We start from the raw sequence: 23,910 nt of genomic DNA on the forward strand, positions 1-23,910 counted from the left end.
AGGTTCTGGTATATAGCATAGATGGCACCACTTCTTCAGTGTTTATACATTAAATAGCACAACTGGTATTTACCTGTATTATGGTTCATAGACACTATATAAAGCCTGGAAGGAGAACTGCATGGCTAAGCATGGCTCAATTCTGTCCCCCTGTTGTACAAAGGGAAAGGCATGGAGCTTTGAAAATTTCTTTCTCTTCCCCATCTTCCACTTTCATTAATGTGCACTGTGTGCTAGTCATCAAGAAAAGATTTTAGACAGCAAAATAAAATGTAATCTTACATTTCTCATGTATTTAATAAAAAATAAAATTGCAAGTACAATGGGATGAAAAGCTGAACAAACATTATGTAAGTTATTTTGAAATGACACCTGCAGAATAAGTACTTCATATAGATAGATCTCTGCTGTGCTACACTTCCCTTGAGTTCACAGATGCCATCAAAATGCAAGTCCCACTCTGTGAAAATGAAGGGTATCCAGGACTCTCAGTACTGCCCACCATATCCCAAGCAAGTAGTATAGGTTTTTGCTTGGTTTCTCTAATTAATGCATACTGTATCATGATATCAGTCATACCAGAACTAAGATATAAAGGTGAAAAGGGGCCTACAGACATTAATGAAATGTTGCTGTTGAAACATTAAACAGCCTAATATAATAGAATCAGAGTTAGCAAAGGTAGTTGATTTAAACCTCTAAATCATTTAGCGAAATAATAATTTTCTATAAAGATAGATATCAATGTAAACCTTAGCGCTTGGGGAGATAACTTGTTCCTCTTTTGTGACATAATCTGTCCACAGGTTCCATTGACCACTGCCATGCTTGTAAAAGTAAAAGTCATAAACAGTCCCTGTTAATTAAAAAACAGAACATATGAAAACCATCTGATTAAAGAATAAAAATAAGTTTCTATAATTTTAGTGTGAGATGTCCAACACTGTGAGATAAAGAAGGCCTTTTTTTTCATGAGACACCCTCCTCCCCCCACTGTCATTATCATCACAAAATTATTTTAGGTCAAATTCAGCTACGTTGTTTGAGTATATGAGGCATATGCTACACCTGGTTAAAAGGACACCCAACTGTGCAGCCTATGGCTTGGCAGATGGTGGCTCTGCTGCAGACTTAATATCTGACAGGCATTCTATTCTCCCTTAAAGTGCTGAGTCTTCTTATTGCTTTATAAAAAGCCAGGCAAGTACAGTTATGAAGAAGCACCTTTTTCTGGGAAGATGTTGTTTCTGGTAAGCTTCACATTTTTAGGGCGTGGGTTTCCATCGTCCTGTCCCATTAGCAAGTTGCGGTAAAACAAATCAAATTTCTTCCTGCTGTCTGCATCAATGGTCCCACCAATTGTCCAAACCAACGCAAAAAGGAGGAGCCCCTGCAGCCACAAGGTGATCTGCTGACTAGACATGCTTTCCTTCCCCTCTTCCTCAGGTTGCTTTATTTCATCTAAAACACAAATTTTAGTTAAATGCCAGTAACAACCATAAGTCCCAATCCAAAACACATCTTTGCAAAAGTATTCTGAGGCAAACTTAGAGCATTGTCTTCAGTGGAAGAAAAACAATGTAGATAGTGAGGCCCTTGTCTGTGTAAAATACTAGTTACAAATAAAAATAAATGAGAAGCAATTACAAATTGTCTGTTTTTTTTGTTGTTGGTGGTGGTTTTTTTCTTCAAATGCTAGCAAACTGCAAACAAAACACATGGAATACACTCAAAAGTCATGTTCAGTTTTGTAATAACACCAATGTCCCAGTGTGAAAGCTCTGTATGGTAGTCAAAGCACTATTATTAATACACTGATCCATAAGAAAAGATTTGTGTCATATGGTCTCAGGCAGTAAAGGTATTCCTTTGGTATTTCCTTGCATCTGATAATCTGCATCTTGTTACGGGACACAGGAAATAAAGAAAAACTGAAATAAAAAGAATGAGGCTTAGGGTACTTACCAAGCAGAGAAGTATAAAGTTTCATCAAGCTGTAAGTCAGATGAATAGAGGATGTTTGTACTATGGTTTTGCAATGATGGTGAATAAACTCTAAACAGGGCTCTACTAGCCACATAAACATGTCATTCACCTGCCAGGAGAAAAGAAAATGGCTTTAAAACAATGCTGGAGTTGCCACATTTCCCATTGTCCCCCAATTCTCTCTCATTAAAACACAAAGTATCAGAAATTCTTCAAGCTGGTGGAAAGAAGATCAGGAAAGAACCTTTGTGAGGCAGTACATAAGTGATCACAAAGTCACACTGTCATTATCTGATGGTGAAAACAAGCCGCTTCTGTGAAGGGAAGTTTTCACCAGAAATCTTGCTACCCAGTTAGTTGTCCAGACAGCAGAGGAGTACTTCAGCCTAAGGAGGCCACTGCTTTGCATAAGCAACAACAAAATTATTCCAGTGGGAATAAGCATATGGGCCTCATCCTCCTTTAAAAAGGATTGGCCTCTACTGAGTACCCAGCATAGCTACTGTGCCATAGCAGTTCTGGAAAGCAGTGACTCGTACCTGCAGGAGTGTTACAGCATCGGGGTAGTTAGTGACCAAGGCTGGTGGTATCTACTCCATGAATTCAAGTGGGAAAACAGGAAAGGAACCGTGACCTAGTCTCTTCACAGGGACTAGTACTCAAGGAGACGCACTAAAGGATGCACTAACTTATCTGCTAATTAAGAAATAATTTGTTTTGATGAACTAAGATGACTTTTTCAATAAAGAGCTTTTATAGTCTTTGTATTTCTTTTGAATTTAGTCCCAATTTCCTGCAAAAGCTCAAAGCATCTTGTCGGATCACAGAAATCAAAGCTTTCTTCAGCTCTAATCCAATTGTAAACATATTTTTTTCTTATTCTTTTACTAGATTTTAATGACCAATAAACAAGAATTTGAATTTTGATGAAATTAATAGGTGATTACCACAAACACCTACTTTCATTTGCATCTGTACTGAAGATGTAACACACAACACAAAGAGCTCTTATTCATGCAAGCAACCAACACACGAAGGACAATTTAGCTTGCATTCCTGAGGTGACTAAGCCCTTGAAGATTTAGCTATAATAATAACATTATTATAATTAATAAGTATTTCTCAAGCTGAACTCTCAATGTCTCAGACAGAATGAGATCAAAACATTTTAAATCTTTCAGTTTCTCCCACACTGTATTTCTGTTACTCATGGCATCTCCAGCTCTCATGTACTTTCCTTACAAAAATGGTTGACAGCGATCACTGCAAAATAAATTACAACAGCCTCTTGTAGATCTGGCACCCTATAAATCATGAAAGGATCATATGCTTGGTTCTGCATGCCAGCTTTCAAGTTGATAAACTGAACATCACCTTAAAGTTAATGTGCTAAATGGAACCTACACCAAAAATATTAAATCTCTCACCAGTTCTCGGTGTTCTTCCTGCAGATTTGGAGGCAGTGTATTCATGTAGGAATCCTTCAGTGGCTTCCAACCTAACTGCTGTGGGTCCATATAGATCATACCACACCTGGGAAGAACAAACAACTATGGTACAGGAATAGGCATGCAAAGTGGGACACTTCAGGTTTGAGTGCTTTCACATTACCTGCTAACAGTTGCTGGAGAAGCCTCCTCTAAGTCTGCTGGCTCAAAGATTAAACTCATTTTTGAATTCATCTGAATTATTTCACCACTCATTAAGCATAGCTAGAAGGAAAGCATCACTTAAACGTGAGTAGTCATGCCAGTGCTGATCATTCAGTCAAAGCAATGCCTGTCATACAATCACTGAACATTCTACTTAGTGTCGCTTCTCATTCACTCATGCGTGCTCTTGTAACACAGGACATCATCTGACCTTGCCTCAACTTTTCCACGTGTTACTGTAATGGCTTGCAGAAACAGGGAGAACAATGCTATATCTTTAAATAACTCTGTAAGGAAAAGCAATTACGACCTGCAGCTTTTCTTTAGTTAATATGTTTACTAAGTAATTTATGCAAGTTCATTTTCCAGTTCCAGAACTGAGTTTACTTATTTTGTTTTTCTAAAATGGCCAATAAACAAGCCTCAATAAACAACCTCATTTCAATAAAATAAGAGCAAGACAAGGCTTCTAGGGAGAAGTAACAGCTTAATATCTTCTACTAAAGCAAAACATATAACTGAGGGAAAAAGCAATGCTTTTAAGCACATCAGCTTTTCCCGAGGCTTGTACCTTATTGTCTTTATGCCCTTTGACCACCATGGTAATAATACCGCTCCTACTACAATAAAGTATACACGTTCAAGTATACGGTAACTGGCAAAAGTTAGGCTACCTTTTTATTATCATCCAGCACAGTGTTCATGTTCTCTATCCAAACTGCATCTACTGGGCCATCAAATATAATCCACTTTCGATCATCTGTAGTAGAAGATGCTTGTGCCCGGAAGGCATTTGCAAGAACCCCATCTGTCCACTCATGGCTTACAGGATCAAAACTGCCATACAGCTGTCCCATAGTAATTGCTTTGGGATTAATAACTTTGTATTGAACAGCAAATTCATCCATTGATTTTGCTGTATAAGACAACAAACAGATGAGAAAATCTGATAGGTTAGTTTAATTCAGCAACTAAGAACATTCCTGAAAGGATCCTACTTTAGCAGCACAAGGCAAAAAGGAAAGACATTTGGAAGTAAGAATTTCCTTTACTTGTACAACAAAAGTGCAAAGTGAAATATACAAAAACACACGAAAAAAAAGAAAGAACAGAGCAGAAGAGATTTTATACATTTATGGGAGGTATTTACAATTTCCCCATCATAGCCTGCTTTTGCAAGAGTATTATGTACAAACACAATGCTTAACAAAATTCAAGAAAGTGTAAACACATTTGTATGTTTTAATATTCCAGTAAATATAGACAAAACTTCCAGAAAAATGTACCAGACAAAAATAGATGAGTAAACAGAATACATGAGGACTAGCAACTTCAATATGTCTCTACAAAGAAAACAAACAAACAAAAAAATTACACTTATCATTAAATGAAGTTGATTCTAATTTTGTGGCTGAACAATGTTACCTGCGCATAAATCACCAAGGGCTCCAGCTAGCACTTTGTACGCACAGGTCTTCCCACCCAAAGGATCTCCAACAATCATGAAACCATGACGCACCAGCATCATTTCGTATATCTGTAACAGTGACAAGAGACTGATCTTTAACGTAGCTCAAAAATAAGCATAATGTCCATGAAACTATAGGTATCTCTCCTGCATTCAGACACAACTGGATAAAATATTAGCCAAACATCTGCTCTTTATTAAGGCTGACTGAAGCATTAAACCAGATCAGAGTGCAAGCAAATTACTATGGCAATTCACACTGTTATAATTTAAGAAGTCCTTGCCCCTACTTGTCCTCCCTTTCTCTTTCCTAAAGGTCATCCCTCAGGTGTAACAGCTTCATTGTATAAACTGTGACTACACTCACTAGACTCTGCTGATCACAGTCCAACGTACAGGCCTAAACTGAAATCAGTGGTTATCAATGAGTCTAATACAAAGGAACTGAAACTACAGTTCTGAGGATCTTTCATATAACCGGTTCCACCAGGGCTGCCTTTGAACAGTAAGGGTGGTAACTTCTTCAGTCACCCCACCAGAACTTGATTAACTCAAGTCAAAGCTTTCAAACAGAACATCTTCAAACAGAACCCTAAAAGGAACACCTAAGAAAATATTCTTTATCTCAGTTGATATTAAAACTGATTATTTTATGGTTTAGCTTAAATCCTTTACTAGTTAATACTACCACTACTTAAATGAAAGATAAAGCATGCTTTGCAAAGCAGCATAAACCCATTAACGTCTGAACTGATGTTGGAGGGAACACCAGGCCATGCATTTCTGCTCCTCTTTAAAAGGTCACTAATACTAGTACATGGGAGACAATGGGAAAACAGAGCTGGAGGTGAAGCATAAACAAAGATGAAAAATATCACCCCTTTTAAGACTTCTCTAGGAGGACTGTAAGAAAAATTGGGAACAGAGCCTGACTTCCAGTCCAGAGGTCAATTTGCTAGGCTGTGCTGTCTCAGTTACTAACAGATTCAGCTTAGTTTTCTATCCTGAATCCTAAGACCTAAGATGTTGCTACACGGGTTAGCTCCTTCATAAACTGGCTGAATTCAAAATTCACTATGAGCAAAGCAGGCTTCTTCTTCATGATTTTTTCCTCAGTAAAAATATGCTGTTTGTAATATCTTAACTGATCGTGGAGACAATTAGCTATTCATTCATTCACGACACAGCCAGAGAGTGAATGAAGAATATTTCTTAATCATCAGCTCTCACACTCTTTTCCCCCCAGAAGTATAAGAAAACAAACCTGAATAATTTTTCCAATAAACCATGGAACAGGTTGAAGATCCATTTTTTTAATATTTTCAGTTAATGCCTTGACAAACAGGTCATAGTCAGGTGTAGGAAGAACCACTCCAGGGAACAGGTCAGATATGATACCCTGTTAAGGAAAGACAGAATAGAACACTATTTAAACACAGATACAAAAAGGGAAAATTCCTGAAGTGTAATAATCTACAAGTAAAACAATACTCACACAGGTAGCAGGAACTTAAGGTGAAATGTCTTTTGCTGGACTAAACTAACTTCTCGGTGCAAAACATAGCTGTGAAAGTATTCTGCATGCATGAGAAATAAGTGAATGCCTGCAATCTTCATACACACATTGATATTGTAGAAGAAAGCTTAACCTTCTGCAAATTTGCACCAAAAAATGTATTGCAGGAAACTAAGAGGCTGAAAGAATTTCAGAGATTAAATAAAAGTGTATGTGTTCTGAAATTTCAGCGTGATGACTATTTGTGCTTGCACCTTAGCTTTTGGGTCTTTAATTTAATATTGGTTGATCTGTAGCTTAACATAGTCATGAAGCATAGTCATGAAAGCAGCATATGAGCAAAACTTCATTGCTTTCATTCTGTCTTCAAATTTCTAATTGACTAATTCACTTGTCTACACCTGTTTTGCAGCACAAAGCTAGAACGTAAACTGCAAAAAAATGGTTTCTATTAATGAAACAACACAGTGACTTTTAGCAAGATATCTTATAACACATTTCATGGAATAACCTAAGAGCTACAACAGAACCCAAGAGTGCATCCAGATCAGTGGACTGAATTAACTGTACACTAATATGGCTGTATTGTGATCAAACTGTTATAAATTAACATGATAACCTGTTTCTGCAGGTTCTTCTGATGGACCTCATCATCACAAAATTTAAACACACCCACCTGATAGCTTACCTGAAACAATGGCACATCCTGTGCCAAGAATTTGGCAAGGTTAACATCCATCAAAGCCCGAAGTAACAATACACTTTCATTTTCAGTTGGATACTTCAGTTTTAAGTTTCCTGCTGCTGTCAGGACTGATTTAACAGCACGCATTCCATAATCGTAGTGATGCTGAGATGACAGCTGCTCAGAGCACAAACGGTAAGTGGCAACAATTTTCTGGGCAAGACTGTGGGTATTAAAATACCACATGTAGAATGAAAATATCTCACCATGCAAAGAAAATAAGTAAAGTACCTATATTCACAAAGTCACTGCAGTGATTATCAGACCCACCAACTAGTAAAACTGGTAAAATGGCCTAAAACATCTAGGAAGCAAAACTGTAGACTGTGACGTGCCAGAGAATGTGTGCGCCAGTTAGGAATTCTGTTTGATGCTACGATACATTTTCCAAATGGTTCTGTGTAGAGGTACATATCTGTCAAAAGTATGTGGTAAATGAGGAGTGATTGTAAAGTAGGAAATTAAAAAGCACTTTCTGAAGAAACAGAACATGGACAGCCTTCCAGAATTCCATGCCTCAAAGATGCGTATATGCATATGTGCCTTATATAGGAATGAGGTGACACAATCAAACTGGAATATTCAGCATGCCTTACCTTCGAGAGTCCAAAAATCCCATTGAATAAAGTGAAATTTCTCCAATCAAAGCATAATCTGGAACCATCATGGCAACTGTTCGAAACAACGCCTGTAAGAATAAAAAGAAAGAGATAATTTTACAGTATGTAATACGGTAATAACTTGTGCTTATTTTGTAAGAATAGTATTTCTGTAAATTTATCAACTTTTATACTTCATGTTCCTTTTTCATTACTTTAGGAATTATCTAACATAAATGAGGTTGCATTAGATTTGTTACTAGAACTGTGATCTTATCAAGAGATCTGTGCTAAGCACTGAAAGAACAAATATTTAGAGAGAGTCATAATCTTAAGGAACTATTCATAGACAGAAATGAGTTATTATTCATCTCTCTTTCATAATAGAGAGACTAGCACATGGCACGGTTAATGTTTTGTACAAGGTCATGCAAAAAATGCATGCCAAAGCTGGGAAAAGAATTAGGACCATATCAGTCTCTCTGCAGTGTCTAAGGAACTTGCAAAGTTATAAGTAAATTGGCGTTTGGAACTCTCAGGATTGTAAACTAGGAGAATTTCCACATAAAGAGAGCACGGTTAAAGCTGTGAGCAGGTATCAGTGTTATCAGACTGAGACCTTTCGTCTGTGCACTTTGTACAATCCTGAACTTATAAAACCTTAGTGAATAGCAGAGCAGAATAAGTTATATCATTTTAATACTTTATCGATGTCTTTCTTTTCTTGTTAAAGTAGATAAGAAGCAGCAAATTCTGTTTAATTTCCAGAAGAAATGAAAATTCCAGATTTACCTTCAGATTATCAGGCAGCTCTGCCCGTCCAGCATACCCAGGATTCATTGTGATAAACACAGCACAGGTAGGATTAAGAGAGATCTCTGTGCCTTCAAAGATGAATGTTTTGAGTTTACGAATAATGGCTTGCTGTATACTAAGTATTTGTTGAGCAACTACAGATAATACTTCAACCTAATAAGGCAGAACAGATTGGAAAACATCAGACAATGGAAAATGCTTTTGTTTATATATTTTGATGGCTATATATTGCATTCCTCCAGGTGAAAATCACTCCAGGTAATACCTAGTCTGACAACTGAGCCTAAATATTAGCTGCCTATTGAAGCAATCCTCTGAAAGTTAGTACCCCCCATTCCCTATCCAACCAACGCACAGACATTAACAGCGGCTTCTGAAAGCCTCCAGATGATCTTCCTGAATGTAGACACTAAATTTAGGTGGACAGGAACTCCCTCTGGAGGCCTCCAAAAGCACTTGCCTTTTGCCTCAGTCTACATGAAGAATTTGGGATTTCAGTAAGACTGATTTACTCAATATTTCAAATTGAGGGGAAACGTAAGGAATGAATAAAGCAGCCTAGGGCTAATTCTCAGCACTTTAATATATTAAAGTAGCAGAATATTGGAAAACGTGAATGCTAACAATTGAGTCATGAGAATTCAAATTACAGCAGACAAATGGAGAAATTAAGATGTTAAAGATACTAAAACATACAAAACTGATCTTCATGGAATTTCCAGACTTACTAATATTGATCTAAATCTAACTCCATCAAAATAACAATAAAACTTGTCTAAAGTCATCACTGACAAAATCAAAAAAAATACACACCCACCCACATATACATATATGTGTGTGTGTGTGTGTGTATGTATCAGAGCAATACCAAGGAGGGGATTAGATGCACCTGGTTACACAGTTAGTTAACCTGGTCACTCGGTGACACTCAACTAGCCATCACAGGAATTCCTCCACTGGGATTTGTCTGTCTTGTGTTAGACATAGATAAATGCAGCCTCAAGGAAAAGAGGTGTACAGTTCTTTCCCAACAAAAATCTGGGTTGCTCTGGAGTCAAATTAACTATGATTGTCACAAACAAAAGTGGAAATCAGATGTCAGTAGGGTTGTTGTTTTTGTGGTTTTGTTGTTTTCTTTTTTCACCTGGAAAACCCAGAACACAAGACTTCTGCAACACAGCACAGGCAGGCATGTGCTCCGACAACAGTCACCTAAGTACCTACTTCAGTGGCATTGATCATCAAAACAACGAGGCTACATCACAAAATAAAAGTAGAAAATTGGCAATAATGCTGTGATATCTAAATCTAGAACTTCTTGTGTCTTAGATTAAAGCTTTCTCATTTTACTTGTCTGAGTTGAAAAGTTACCTCAATTCTATTGAATTCATCAAAGCAGGACCATGCACCAGACTGTGCCAATCCTTTAAAGAACTTGCCCATTGCCTTGTAATCAAGACCATCAGAGCAATTGAAGACCACACACTACAACAAAACACACAGAGAACATCTCTCAGTATTAATGCAAAGTCCACTATAAAATCATTAGCGTCTAAAATGGGAAGGGATTATTATTGCCAGTTTTTGATGACTACACTAGGACAACATATAGACACATTCCTAAACATGTGCTTCTTACCAACTATTTCTGTGAATAAAGAACAGGTAGAGAATGAACTGTACTTGATTAAGAATGACATTGCAAGATCTATCTATGTATCCAGAAAAAAACCAAACCAAACCAAAAGATTATATTTTGGTACCTGCTTAGCTAGTGCTTTTGCTAGATCTTTAGTTGTTTCTGTTTTGCCAGTCCCAGCAGGTCCTTCTGGAGCACCACCAAGATTTAATTTCAAGGCACCCATTAATGTCCTATGTAAACAAGAACACAGTCAATAGAAATAGTGGTTTCTAATGGCAGATTGCTTCTGAAGGAATGGGTCAGTTTTCTTCCTATACAGGTTCCCGTGAAAATGATTTACTTGTTCCCTACCAACTTTACAGCTTGCGCCAACAACCTACTATTGTCTCATAAATGACTCCCAGAAGCAGAAGCTTTCATCCAATTGTTCTACAAGGAATGTCAACGCTTTTTATTACATGCATCCACTCTGCATATCCTCGGTTGCACAAACAAATGCACAGTGCCACAGGGAAAGTGTCAGAGTTTGCAAAAACACACCTTTTCATCAAAGAGCACTCCCCATGACAAGAACCTGAGGCTGGCTTTATAAATGCAGCCAGTTTTTAGAAAAGGCCGAGAAAGCATTGACCAGTGCTATTGTACAGTTCTTTATATTTTCAGTGCCATGATCTGCCAGCTTTTTTCAGAGGCACATTCTTGGATACTATAGAAATTATTGCTCTACTGGTGTAGAAATCTAAACATTGTAAATATTGTACCATATCTGGACAAAGAAGATATGTAAAATCTGCCTCCAGAACCTACGGGAAAATCTTAGGTGCTAAGGTTCCTACTATTATTAATTGTAACAAATGAAATTAAGTATAGACCAATCTAAAAAAAAATATGTTATTCTTAAACATGGTTTTACCTATAACATCGATCTGTTAGTGGTGTTATAACCAGACGTAAAGAATTGCCCAGATACTCATATCCATATTTGGCTTCTGTCGTAATCATTCTCACTATTACATCGTTCTCTTCCCAGTAGTATCTCAGCTGAGAAATCCATTGGAAGTCATTCAGATCTGTGATTTTGTCTTCAACCAATTTTTCAACCACATCACGAGCTGCACATAAAGAGAGATTATTTTTTAAAAACTAAACATTTCTACTATGTTAGTTTACTTAAAACAATGTATAAATAAGCTAACATTTACTTATAATTATGTAAATAAACATTCAGAGTAGTAGGTTGAATTTCATGTTAGAAAGAAATCTCCATCCGTTTTGTACAGGGAGTCAGGTTAGTTTGATTTAGATTCCAGTGCTCAGTGGGCTGAGCAACATCCATCAGCCCACCATGCAATAACAGTGTAAAGGCTGCTTACAGTCAGTAGCTGAAACAACCCACATGGGATACTTGTTTCCCACTAGCGCAGGAGAAAAACAAGGCTTCATTTAAATCCTTAGTAGGATATAAAATCCAATCTCATGATCAAATTCCGCTCTGATATATAGACCAGAAAAAAGACAGGAAATAAAAGAACGTTGTTTAAGACAGAATTTGGCTCTATAAATACAGTTACACAGTTGCATGGTTGAATGCTGAATGATGTTTAAATATTAAAGTTAAAAGCTTACTTTTTCTTCTTCCTTCCTTTATATACAGGAACAATCCAGGAAGCAAGTTTAATGTTATTAAATATTAAATTGAGCTGAAGAGAAACAAAGACTGGAAGCACTCAAAAAAAAGTTGACAAATCGCAGCTTCATGTGGCAAAATAAAAAGTGAAATAATTTTTATTTTAATGCCCTTATATGATCTAAGCAGCATAAAAATGTTTCACAGGGATAGAATAAAATTTTTAAGGCAGAATTTTAAACTTCTGCCTTTTCAATTATTGCTGAAATAATATATTTGTTGTGTTTTTCTGATCATTAACTACACATCTAAATCCTCTAGTCTCAATCCTCTAAGGAGCCTCCCATCAGCAGTTAAGTCTAGTGGGTGTCCATTCCCCCAAGGATCAAAGGTGCCGTTTCCTTTCCCAGCTATAGAGGTAGAACAGCACCTATGCTATATGTACCAACTTTACGTTTGTGAAGAGCTTCTAAATGCATAGAACACCACCATTCCACTCCTTTCAAGCAGCAGAAATGCTAGCAAAGCTAAAGAATTCCACCTGCTGTTCCCCAGTGAGAGGGTAAGTAGTCTCCCTCCCTCATCAGTCCTGCTGCTGGAAGAAAAAGGGAGGCCAATCAGAAAAGAACTGAGACTGTGCAGCCCACAAAGGTTACTTAAAGTCCTTGTGCCTAAATAAATAGCTTAGCTAGTTCATGCATGATTCTAGCCAGTATATCTAGTTTTCAACTTCTGTGAATTAACGAAAGAAACTTAATGTTAACTCTCCAACTCATTTTATGCCATGGTCCTTTTGGTGAAGAAAGTATTCTAGCTGCTTCTCTCTAATAGTTCACCAAGCTAACTACAGAAGCATGGCCCTAGAGTACTAGCAACTGCACGTTTACCATGGACGTCAATGACAGTAAGAGCTCCAAGAGTTAGCCGGGCTCCACTGGACAGCTTTCCTCTCACTAACTCAACAATATCTCCAATTTGTAGATTGCTCTTCTCCAAGAAATCCTGTCACAGAAACAGAACACCAGCATTAGTATAATGTTGTAGCTAGCATTTCCTGAACTCCCATGGGTGCAATCATTGGAAACAGCCCCTCTAACAGAATATAGTAATCAAACTCCTGGCACTACACAAATGTTTTAAATTCTTTTTCATATACTGGCATTTTATTTTACTATGAACACTTTATAAAGCTTTATGGCTTGAAAATAATGTAAACAGAAGTATTTTCTTTCTTCCTAATAGAAACGCCAAAATTCTATCATAGGAAATGTATAGACTCTATTGAGTGAATCTGGATTCACTTCTGGAAATTTGTAGTAAATTGTAAATTAATAACATCAATATAAATCGAAGATTCTCCACACTTTACTATAAACATTTTATATCACTGTCTCAATTTTCATTAATGACCTAGACAACAGGACAGAGTACATCCTCAGCAAGTCTCCAGATGATACAAAATCTGGGAAGACTGGTTGATAGACCCTACAGGTGTGTTGCCATTCAGAGGAACCTCACCAGACTGAAGAAATGGTCAGACAGGAATTTTGTGATTGAGTATGCAAAATAAGATCTTCAACTAGTATTAAACAACACAGGCAAGTTAAATCTAAGATATTCAGTAAAGATATGGAAACAAAAAGCTAACGTTAAAATGCAGTATTTGGTATAAAGTTTTAATAAACTTTATTATTCACATTTAAAAGGCAGCCCAAACTATCTGCTGACAGATTTAATCCCCAAATAAATCCTCATACACCCACCTATATTAGGATCAGACAAAACCCCACTGATTTCAACAGAAATTATTTTCATTACTTGAGTGTGCATTTCATCAGCCTCAACAAAGTGCTATGTAAAAGTTTTTTGATGACAAAGGCACCACAAACATATGAGGAAAGGCTCTTGTGCAAAATAACAAATTTGTCTTAATAATTAATAGAATGGTAGAAGAAAATCTTACTCGTAAAGTTCCTTTCGTTATAGCCTCAGACACTTCTTCTGTCCAGTAAATGGATGAAACACAAATAACCACCTGTCCAGGCCACTGAAGTACCCATGTTTTTCGAGGAACCTTAAACATAAAGATCCATTCCAATCAAAGTCATGTAAACACATCCCATTATGGCACTAATAACAATTATTTTCCCCAAATTTATTTTGTCTCATGCAAAAAATAAATGAGAACTAGCTCTGTTACTTTTTCCCCAAGAAAATCAGAAATAAAACTTTAAATAAGAAGAGATGGATTCCACTTAGCTTCAAACATGTTTCCCTGGTTAAGAAGAATGTGAACAATCTGTTCATGTACAGTTGCTTGTGAAATCTTACTTTACACTATAATTCAGGAATAATTACCTCGATGTATCCTTTTATACCATCTTGAAGAACTTGTCTTACACTGGCCAGCATCATTTCCTCGACTTGCAAAAGCCATTTTTCTACCATGCCCTTCAAACAGGAAAAACAGTTAAGAGTCAGTAAACATTTCTTAATTATATTCTTTTTAAAGGGCAAATTCTTTGAAATATGTTAGGCTTAAATATACTTTCTTATGACCTCTGTGGGAGATAAATAGGTGGAAATTATCCAAATTTGACAGGCACTGGTCCAACCATCACCCTATTACCAATGTCACCCACTAAACCACGTCTGTAAGTACCACATCCAACCTTTCCTTAGACAACCCCAGGGACAGTAACTCCACCACCTCCCTCGGCAACCTATTCCAATGCCTGACTGTTCTTTCTGAGAAGAAATTTTTTCTAATTTCCAACCTAAAACTCCCCTGGCGCAACTTGAGGCCATTCCCTCTAGTCCTATTGCTAGTTACCTGTGAGAGTTTGACCCCCAGCTCCCCACAACTTCCTTTCAGGTAAATGCCACAATTTATACCCAGCTACCCTTTGAACTAAGGCTCTGACTCCTCAGTGGCAGTCATTCATCTTTTCCTTCATTCCGCAGTGTTTTAGCCATGCTGTGCAAATATATATATAAATGCACATATGTATACATGTATTTGTAAGTATGTAAATATAGTGTGTGTGTAAATAACATCTTAAAAGTAGATAGTGTGTAAAGATGTAGAAAAGTGCCCAGACTAATTTACCAAAAACTTGGTACATCTTACTCCTTTTTGTAGGAATTCCTTTTTGTTCTAGAACACTGGTCTGCACTCTCACTTCTGAAACACCTTTCATGATCTCATCCTAGATGCCTTGGATCTCATTCCCCCCAAAAAATACACTTTAGGCAAAACATTAATTTAATAACATAGTAAAAAAAATTACTTTTGCATTCATCGGATAGATTTTATCTATGAAAGGAACAATTTCTTTCTCTGAACTGATCATTCCTAGGATCTCCAGATCTTCCGTGAACTCCAGTTTAGCAATTCCTTCGAAACACTTCTTTAAATGAGGCTGCACTCTAAGGGGATCCTTTGTTTCTGAGAGTATTTCAAGCAGTTCATCATTAGACAGGAAAAAGAATCTGTTAGGAAAACACAATTAATGAATATAAACTTTCCAAACAAGAAAACTGTCATTATAATTCTACTGTTAGCAAGAAAAATCAAATTGTTTTTATTGTTGCTTAGGACAGTAATATAACAGAGGGGAAATTATCATATCAGATCTCTTTTCTAAGCTATTTTAACATTATAAAATTAATGACACTGTTTTTTCAAAATTTCAATATGACCATCCTTTCATGCAGAGAAGAAAAAACAAGCATTTCAAACACACAGGAAATACCAGGTACGTCTGTGCAGCCAATAAAAAAATTCTGTGTAAAAACACAGAATCTTGTTCCTCGTGATCATATACAACTCCAATGTACTATGAATCTCTGCACAGCTAAAGAGAGTAGGGCTGAGAGATAATTACGAATCAGTTATGGGAAAATAGCAAATTCCCTCAAAATGCCCTGGAAGTGATGATGTGTTTCTAATCTTAAATTAAAGCTGTGCTAGACAGATTTTTGCTTCCCCTCTATCACCTGTCCCTGGCACTGCAAACTTAGCTGAAGCTGAGAAAATAAATGGAAATTTGGAAAAAACAACAGGTTTTCTTTTTTTTTTTTCTTGTTGCATGGTACTGCGTCCCACACATGCTTATGAAATGAGACTTACCAGCTCAGTATAAATTAAAAGAGCTTCTGGATTTTTATCTCTAATTTAGGCCTGCTTAATTAATTTACCTTGGGAAAAATAATCTTTTCTTTTCCAAGTAAGTATTCAGCCCCTTCTGAATGTCTTCTAAGAGAGTATTTGCTTCCTGAAATCTGTCTAACATCATGGGCTGTTCAGTTGCCACAAGCACCCTTGTGTCTTTCACCTTTATAAAAACAAATACACAGCAGAAATTGCTAAAAGTCACATTATGTTCATACATAAAAATTGTTATCATCAATCACTTATGTTTTAGGAGGATAAAAACTAGACACTCTTCTCTGTTGTGTGCCCTTATGTTATTAAATATGTATGTATTATTTGATAGCTTTGCTTTTTAAACACTTTTACCGATTTCAACTTTACAGACAATACAGCAACAATACTCATAGGAATTAATTTTTTTGGCACTTCCTTCTGTATCTTGGGCTTGCTACATTTTTTTTCCATTCACATCTAAGTTTTGTCAGTCACAGCACATGGAAATTATTTGGCCTGAGCTGTTAGATGGGTCTCAGCTTCTGTTTTGTTATACTGATTATTTCAACATCTTTGTCACACAATCACGTACTGCCAATGTTTTTCACGAAGATCTCAGCTCATACTACCACTAAGTATCTGGCCTCTTATCCAATTTCTTAGTTGTATAAAACTGAACAGAATAACCAATGTCATTTACTATCCCCATAATTGGTAGGTCAGGTTGATGGTTGGACTTGACGACCTTGAACGTCTTTTCTAATCTAAATGATTCTGTAACCTTATCCTGACACACTATCAGATCACTACATATTCACCGAAGTTTCTAATAACCATAGAATAGAATAGAACAGAACAGCACAGTTGAATAGACAAAGATCATTGAGTCAATCTGCCTGACCACTTCAGGGCTAACCAAAAGTTAAAGCATATTGTTAAGGGTATTATCCAAATGTCTGTTGTACACTGACAGACATGGGGCATCACCCCAAAGGCAGAAAGGTTGAAAGAAAGAGGGAGGGTGGGTGGGAGGAGGAGGAGAATGGTAGAAAAGAAAATAAGCCATTTAGTTGCTGTAATAATCTCTGAGCCTTTAAAAGACTAATCTAAAATCCGGCTGTATACAGTGAAGACTTCCTACCAGTGAACTCTTAAGCAGATCTTGAAAGCACAAATTATCCACCTTTCTACCTAATTCTGACCATTTAACTGAAAAATGCCAGAAAAAAAATGTATGAAAGTATATTTTCTGGCCTTTTTTTTTTCTCTACAAAAGCCAGAAAAATTAGAATTAAAACGTTACTTGAGCTCTAATTTATCCTGCAATATCCATCCTCTACGGAAACCTCAAAGTAGTAATGATATGATCTACCACTTTTATTGCAAGACTAGATTTTGGTAGGCTTTAGTAAAGGTTTTCCCACTCCACATTAGACCTTCTTGTGACTTGAATACAAATATCTAACTAAAAAAAAAAAAGCAAGCTTGTACATCTTCATGACAGCAATCATTCTGTTATCAGATATGTATCCAATACATGCTTTATTGAATACAAGCACTTACCACTTGTGCCATAATGTCCTTCCAGTATGTATCCACAACCCCAAACTTTCTGCCCTCCTCAGGCATTTGAGCTATAATGTCTTCTGAACTAAAAATTGGTTCCAAATACAACCATGTTGCCTGACATTTTAACCAGCTGTCTAGAATATCTTGCATTAAAGTCAGCTTCTCTTCCCAAGCCTGTATTGAAAATATTTAATATTTAAGAATTATGAGCAGCCATTTAAAACTGGAGATTGATTAGAAGAGCAACAGTACAAAATCACAAGTTACTAACTTAAAGGATTCCTATGTGTTTTTTGTTACAGGACTTTGGAAACATACCACTCTAACAGTTTCTCCTGTATTGTTACAGACTTACAGGAAAGAACCTCTTTAGAAAGGCCTAAACATTCAGAGACTGATAATGCATCACTAACTCATATTGTAGTCCCACAAGTTGTCCTATCAATATTACTTGTATGATGGATGACTTCTTGTTTAACAACAGTTCAGGAGTGGATTCTGCATCTGTTTCTCTACAAACTAATTGATTAGACCAGATGATCTTGAAGGTCTTTTCCAACCTTAACGATTCTATGATAAACAATTCTCCAACTCAGGGCTGAAGGAATATGAGACTACAGAGTTCATGCTTCCAGCTTTCTTCAAAGTTTTCTTTACAGGAGTTGATTTGGCTGCTAATGTCCACAGCTAGCAATCGAATGAAAGGATATTTTATACCTTAATGAAGCACATACACACACTTGCAAAATCTATGCGAAAGGAGCTAGAAACTTTTAAAGTACTTGTACAAGATTGTTTTTCAGCAGTGAAGAAGTAAAGCCACATTTTTTCTCTAGGAAAAAAAAAAAACTCTTTGAAATGCTAGCTGTGTACTTCTATCTGATCAGCCGTGAATAGATACCTTGACAAGGTAGCCAGCAGACTGAGTAAATGCCATTTTGCAGGCCTTTTATATAGTGGGTTCGATCTTTCCCCTCCCTGCTGCCTTATGTATTGTGCCAATGCCAGAGGATTACAAATACATCATCTCTAACAAATGACAGACCTGTGTCTTATTACACAACACAGTAGGATTTGTTTAAATTAACTTCTCCACCCAAGACAATGAACTAAAAAAAATACATATAATGACTAGATTAGCAATGAAATTATATTTTCTTTAGCTGTAAAGCAAGCCTTGCATACCTTTGTCTGGAAACTTCAAAGATAAAGATACAAATGTGCATTCCTTAGAAATGGTTAAAAACTATACAACATTCTATCATGCCAAAACACCTGAAAGGACTTACAGAAATCATATTATGAGAAACACAGAAGCTCAATGAAACCAGCTTTTCCTTACCCGGCATTCAGCTTCAATTGGTTTGATGAAGGGAGAGCCACACATTGTCTGAGTCTTAACAATGTGATCATCCAGTAAAAGCTGGATGTCATCAACTGCTGACAGGATGCTGTTGTTCTGTAAAGACATCATATTTTGCTAAGGTAAATAGCAGTTGCTTATTTAGCTGCTCTTCAATCTTACACTCATTCAGCTTCCTGCTGCCCCCCCCCCTTTTCTCTGAAGGCAGGAAAGTAGCAAGGCACTCACAAAGCCTGCAATATGTCTGAAGATATGAAATGATATCTCTCCTGTACATCTCTATTTAAAAGGTCAAGAGATGGATTGGTGTTGTGAATAGGAAGCTAGCCAGAGATGCTAGTGACTTATAACAATCTTTTGCACAGTATGTGATTTCCTATATCTTCTGGGCAAGTTAAAATTTCACTACTGTTCACCTTTCCATACAATACTGCAGAAGCTCTCAGGCTCACAGATTTGTTAGGATTAATATGTTGAGATTGAAAGTTAACCACACACTAATAGTAATGGATACATTTGCCCAGGCTTTGAGGTATGATACCACTTTCCATGATGCCACAATGTATCAGCAGTACTTCCCTCTAATATTTCTGAACTGATATTGAGAATCGAAGTAATTCATTTCAACAATGTGTATCTGGATTTCATGTTTACTCACAGTATCCCTGTATTTCACCAGATTGAACTGCATGTTGACCCACTCTGATTTCATTTTCTCTATTGATTTCTCTAAGGAATACTCCTTACTTGCAGCTGCTCCAATAGGTTCCAGCCTAAATTGGAATGAAACACGTATCTCAGAAATACTTTTGCAATGGAGCAGAAGTGAAGAGAAGCAAAGCTGACTACCTTTCCCTTTCATTTGGATATCTGTTAGTAACACACACTCTTATTTCAGGAAATATTTATTCACTTTTGGGCTCACCAAGTTAGTATGAATTTGGAGACAAATAGAGACAGAAAATTCCAAATGCAGAAATTAAGCAGTTTGGGAATATGATTCTGGGTTTTGTTGTCTTGGTTCCACAAAGACATCTGACACTTCCATCTCTATCTTAATAAGATATAGCTGTGAAAACATGGAAGTTCTGAACAACACACAAAAAAAATAAAACTAGAATTTTGTATCTCACATACGAAATATTGTGATCGTCTAAAAAAACTGAGAATAGAGTAAGCTTCTTACTGATCAATATATTTTGAGAGTCCAAATTCCAGCATATTTAGAAGAGTAGTAGTTTCATTGGGTTTGATCTCACATCCTATAATTTCACTAATCTGAAAATAAAGAAAAATCTATTATTGAGGTGGATGCTTCTAACAGACTTAGTAAACAGCAAGGCAAAAATGCTAAAAAAGTATTAGTGCAGCACCCCAATTTGCTTTTCTGCCATTAATTCAAAGAAGCTCATGCCTGTACCATTAAAAATTTCAAAACTGCATTTATTAAGTGACAGGATACAGAATCATCTTATTGTGAAATACAGAACTATTACTAATATATGGAGTACTGCATTGAACTGTCAGTTTCTGAGGTAGGATACCCCCACAGTTAAAGTAGAGTTTAAAATACCTGCTCCCAATGTCTCTCCTTCATTCCACGATTGCAAGCAATTGACAGGACAGGAAGATGCTGTTTAAACTTATCAAGTTTATATTTTGTACTTTCTGCTAAGCGTCTAGGCCCAGCCAAATCTGGAAAACTCTTACTGAGCTTGTACATTGTCCTCCACATATTTCCAGTTTCTTCAGTAATTTCATCAGCATTCAATTTCTGGAGAGATCCTGAATACAGCAACATTAAAAAAAAAAAAAAAGCAGTGTAATTCAGCACAAGGGGATTATCAGGGTGGTTTATTTACAGGTATTTATAGTCATTCTCCTTTAACTGGAAATCTTTTGTGTTACAAAAAAATCTTTATGCAAAATCCATGTCAACAATTTTATTTCACTGATTGATTTCACTGCTTCTCTCTTCAAAATTATTTTATCACAACAACTAAGCAACACGTTCAGCTTCTACTGAACTAACTGAAAATGACACATTTCATCAGTATCTCACCATTCATCCATTCCTCAGACTTGGTATGAAATTCATAGGCTGTTAACCAAAGTTGTTCAAAGGGTTGCTTGTTTGTGATTATAATTTGCAGTAAGGGAAATTGACTCTTATTCCGCTCAAGTAACTCCTCTTCTTTATTAATAGCCTTTAATGATAATAATAATAAAAAAATATTTCCATCAAAAATTCCTGCTACTGCTTTTTAACTTTTTACTAAGTAATGTTGGATAGGATTTTTTTTTTTTCACATGTCAAAACCAGCCAGTTTTGTAGACTTAAGCCTGTGGCTTTCAGGTAAATAACTGTGTTCTTGTAAATTCCCTTAGTTATTTGTTGGTAGTTTTTACTACTCGAATAATTTTAAATATCTGTTTTAAAAATAGACTTTTAATCATTCTATGTGAGTTGCAGACAGAGAAACTTGAAGATCCAAGGTAATTTTTAACTTCATGTATTCACTCAGCTGTTCATGGTGTCATTTAAATTGTGTGGATACAAATCTCATTGTGAATATGTATTAAGAAATTTCACCAACTTAATAACTTACTCTGTTCTAAACATTACAACTTACCAATGCTGTTAACTCAAACTAACTAGATACACTGGATGCCTTTAAATCAGTTTAAGGCTCTTGATATATAGGGATTGTAGCAATTTATCTATATCCCAAACTGATTTAATTGGTCCAGTTTTCTCTTTTGAGCAGGTCTTAATTAACAGCTTGATTCTTAAGGCTCCGTATATGCAGAAATCTCATCATCTCACTGTGATTTAGAACATTAATTAAGCCTCACAATACCTGTGAGATCTCTCAAAGGTAACCATTCTCATTTCCCAACAGAGGCACAGCTAAGAAACTATTCAGCCGAGAACCACACAGCATATTGGTTAAAGAGCCCCGAGTAGAATCTAGGAATCTCAGTGTTCAGCTTCCTTCTAACATCTGAAAACATATATTAATGCTTATAGGCAACTTCTGGAAATGATACATACAGTTGGAGAGCATTTGTTTTTAATTAGAGAACAATGAAAGAGGCTTAAATGCAGCTCAAGTAGCACAAACCACAATTCAGGGAAAATACCACTTCCCTAATTGTTCTCCTCATCAGCTCTGCCAGAAAAATTGTTTTTCATGGATAGTATCCTGCTACTACTGACTGTTTAGAAATACTGAAATTCACTATTTCAATTTAAAAAACTCTCTAAACATTCCCCCCGAAAATATGCTTTTCAGCTCAACATTAGTACTGTATATGGGGATGAGAAGATATTGGCCATTTGTTGGTGAATTTGGGAATCTTAAAGCCAGCTTGACAATATATGTCCAGAACCTGGAAAAAAACATTCATTCATCCAACACACTGTAACCCACTTTATACCTGTCAAAAATACTAACCTCAAGTTCTGCTAGTGCATTATTTAGATTCTTATTTAACTCTTTAAATTTCTCAACATTGTTCTTCATTTCTTCTATGGTCATGACATCCCGCTTTTTGTAGCTTTCTACTTCTCTATTATAACCTTCAAGAGTTTCATCAAACTGAGAAATCCTGAGGTAAAGATAGGTAAAGTAATAAGATGTTCTGTTTCATTCCTTTTCAGGTTTCAGTTATTTTATGAATTATAACAAGCACTGTGAAATGAAAACTGATCTCGGTCCTAGTGTAAACTAAGTAGAGATTCCAGTCAAAACCCATTAGTTTATCAGTTATGTCAACCATATGCATTTAACAGCATTAGAATTCATTTTCAAATTCAGTTCACTTACATTTGCTACTTTTACCACTTAAAGCAAATAAAGGAAGAGTGAAAACATTGTGAAAATGTTTAATGCCAAGCCTAGCAATATAACAGGACAAAATTAGGACTATTCTACCAATATCTTTCATTTCTCCTTTAAGACCTGTTTAATTATAGGAATATTCTAATCTACCCTGATCAAACATATTTTTCTGAAACCTCCATAATACTGCAAACCAGGTTTCTCCCCTACTTTCTCAACTACTTTCCAAGTTTTACTGGTAAAAGAGATATCCTTTTACTGATGAGATATTTTCAGATATTTTCTTTTCTTTAGAAATATCCAGTGTAAGAAAATGTCTTAACACCATACCTTTCAAGCAAAACCATCTCTATATGATTCCTCCTGCTATACAACTCATCTCTACTGTTATCAAACATTATCTCAATCTTATTAGGCCAATGGAAAACCATGCTATTCAGGTGTATGTCATAACCTAAAAAGAAAATAAAATAGATATCTTGAAGAAAATACCTATAAAGCAACGATCTAATAGAATGGTTGGTGTGAAGAGTAAGCAAAAAACCTAAAACTGTATTTAGGAATACGTGAGTTAGAAATAAGCGTTCCAAGAAGCCATGTATTTCAAGCTTCTAACAGCATTATCTTCACTGCAAAAAGAACTGCTTGCTGAAACAGATTAGACTCTAAAATCAAGTGAACAGTGTAAAATTCTCTGAATAAGACCTTAGCTAGACAGAAATTGGTGAGAACAACTATTCCAGAACATGTATTCTGTTAAACTGTATTTAAGTCCAACTATATAAAGACACAGACCATTCCACACCAAATATATAAAAAATATCTAAACAAGGTGGATAAAAGTAATGTTTCAAACATATTTAGTCCACAATGTGTAAATGCTGAATTATTCACAACAGCAATAGCATAATAACTACAATGAGCCAACATTT

General features: G+C 36.1%; 1 protein-coding gene across 6 annotated transcripts in view; it reads right to left on the reverse strand.

The window, feature by feature from the left end:
- Nucleotides 1–23,910, reverse strand: part of DNAH3 (dynein axonemal heavy chain 3) — a 71,544-nt gene that overhangs the window by 26,827 nt on the left and 20,807 nt on the right. For all 6 annotated transcript variants that reach the window (XM_080556432.1, XM_080556433.1, XM_080556431.1 and 3 more), the window contains 27 exons: nt 23,309–23,432; nt 22,592–22,745; nt 21,196–21,340; nt 20,707–20,918; nt 20,320–20,411; nt 19,792–19,906; nt 19,113–19,229; nt 17,765–17,944; nt 16,252–16,388; nt 15,342–15,543; nt 14,410–14,502; nt 14,015–14,125; nt 12,939–13,053; nt 11,338–11,536; nt 10,546–10,654; nt 10,154–10,267; nt 8,759–8,935; nt 7,964–8,055; nt 7,311–7,530; nt 6,371–6,505; nt 5,064–5,175; nt 4,313–4,554; nt 3,598–3,698; nt 3,414–3,519; nt 1,966–2,095; nt 1,225–1,461; nt 753–856 (listed from right to left, as the gene is read on the reverse strand). In XM_080556432.1, coding sequence (XP_080412558.1) covers nt 753–856; nt 1,225–1,461; nt 1,966–2,095; nt 3,414–3,519; nt 3,598–3,698; nt 4,313–4,554; nt 5,064–5,175; nt 6,371–6,505; nt 7,311–7,530; nt 7,964–8,055; nt 8,759–8,935; nt 10,154–10,267; nt 10,546–10,654; nt 11,338–11,536; nt 12,939–13,053; nt 14,015–14,125; nt 14,410–14,502; nt 15,342–15,543; nt 16,252–16,388; nt 17,765–17,944; nt 19,113–19,229; nt 19,792–19,906; nt 20,320–20,411; nt 20,707–20,918; nt 21,196–21,340; nt 22,592–22,745; nt 23,309–23,432 — 3,875 coding nt within the window. The remainder of the gene's footprint in view (nt 1–752; nt 857–1,224; nt 1,462–1,965; nt 2,096–3,413; nt 3,520–3,597; nt 3,699–4,312; nt 4,555–5,063; nt 5,176–6,370; nt 6,506–7,310; nt 7,531–7,963; nt 8,056–8,758; nt 8,936–10,153; nt 10,268–10,545; nt 10,655–11,337; nt 11,537–12,938; nt 13,054–14,014; nt 14,126–14,409; nt 14,503–15,341; nt 15,544–16,251; nt 16,389–17,764; nt 17,945–19,112; nt 19,230–19,791; nt 19,907–20,319; nt 20,412–20,706; nt 20,919–21,195; nt 21,341–22,591; nt 22,746–23,308; nt 23,433–23,910) is intronic.

Source organism: Anser brachyrhynchus (genome assembly GCF_964034855.1).
Source record: "Anser brachyrhynchus genome assembly, chromosome: 15".
In the NCBI taxonomy this organism is placed as follows: Eukaryota; Metazoa; Chordata; class Aves; order Anseriformes; family Anatidae; genus Anser; species Anser brachyrhynchus.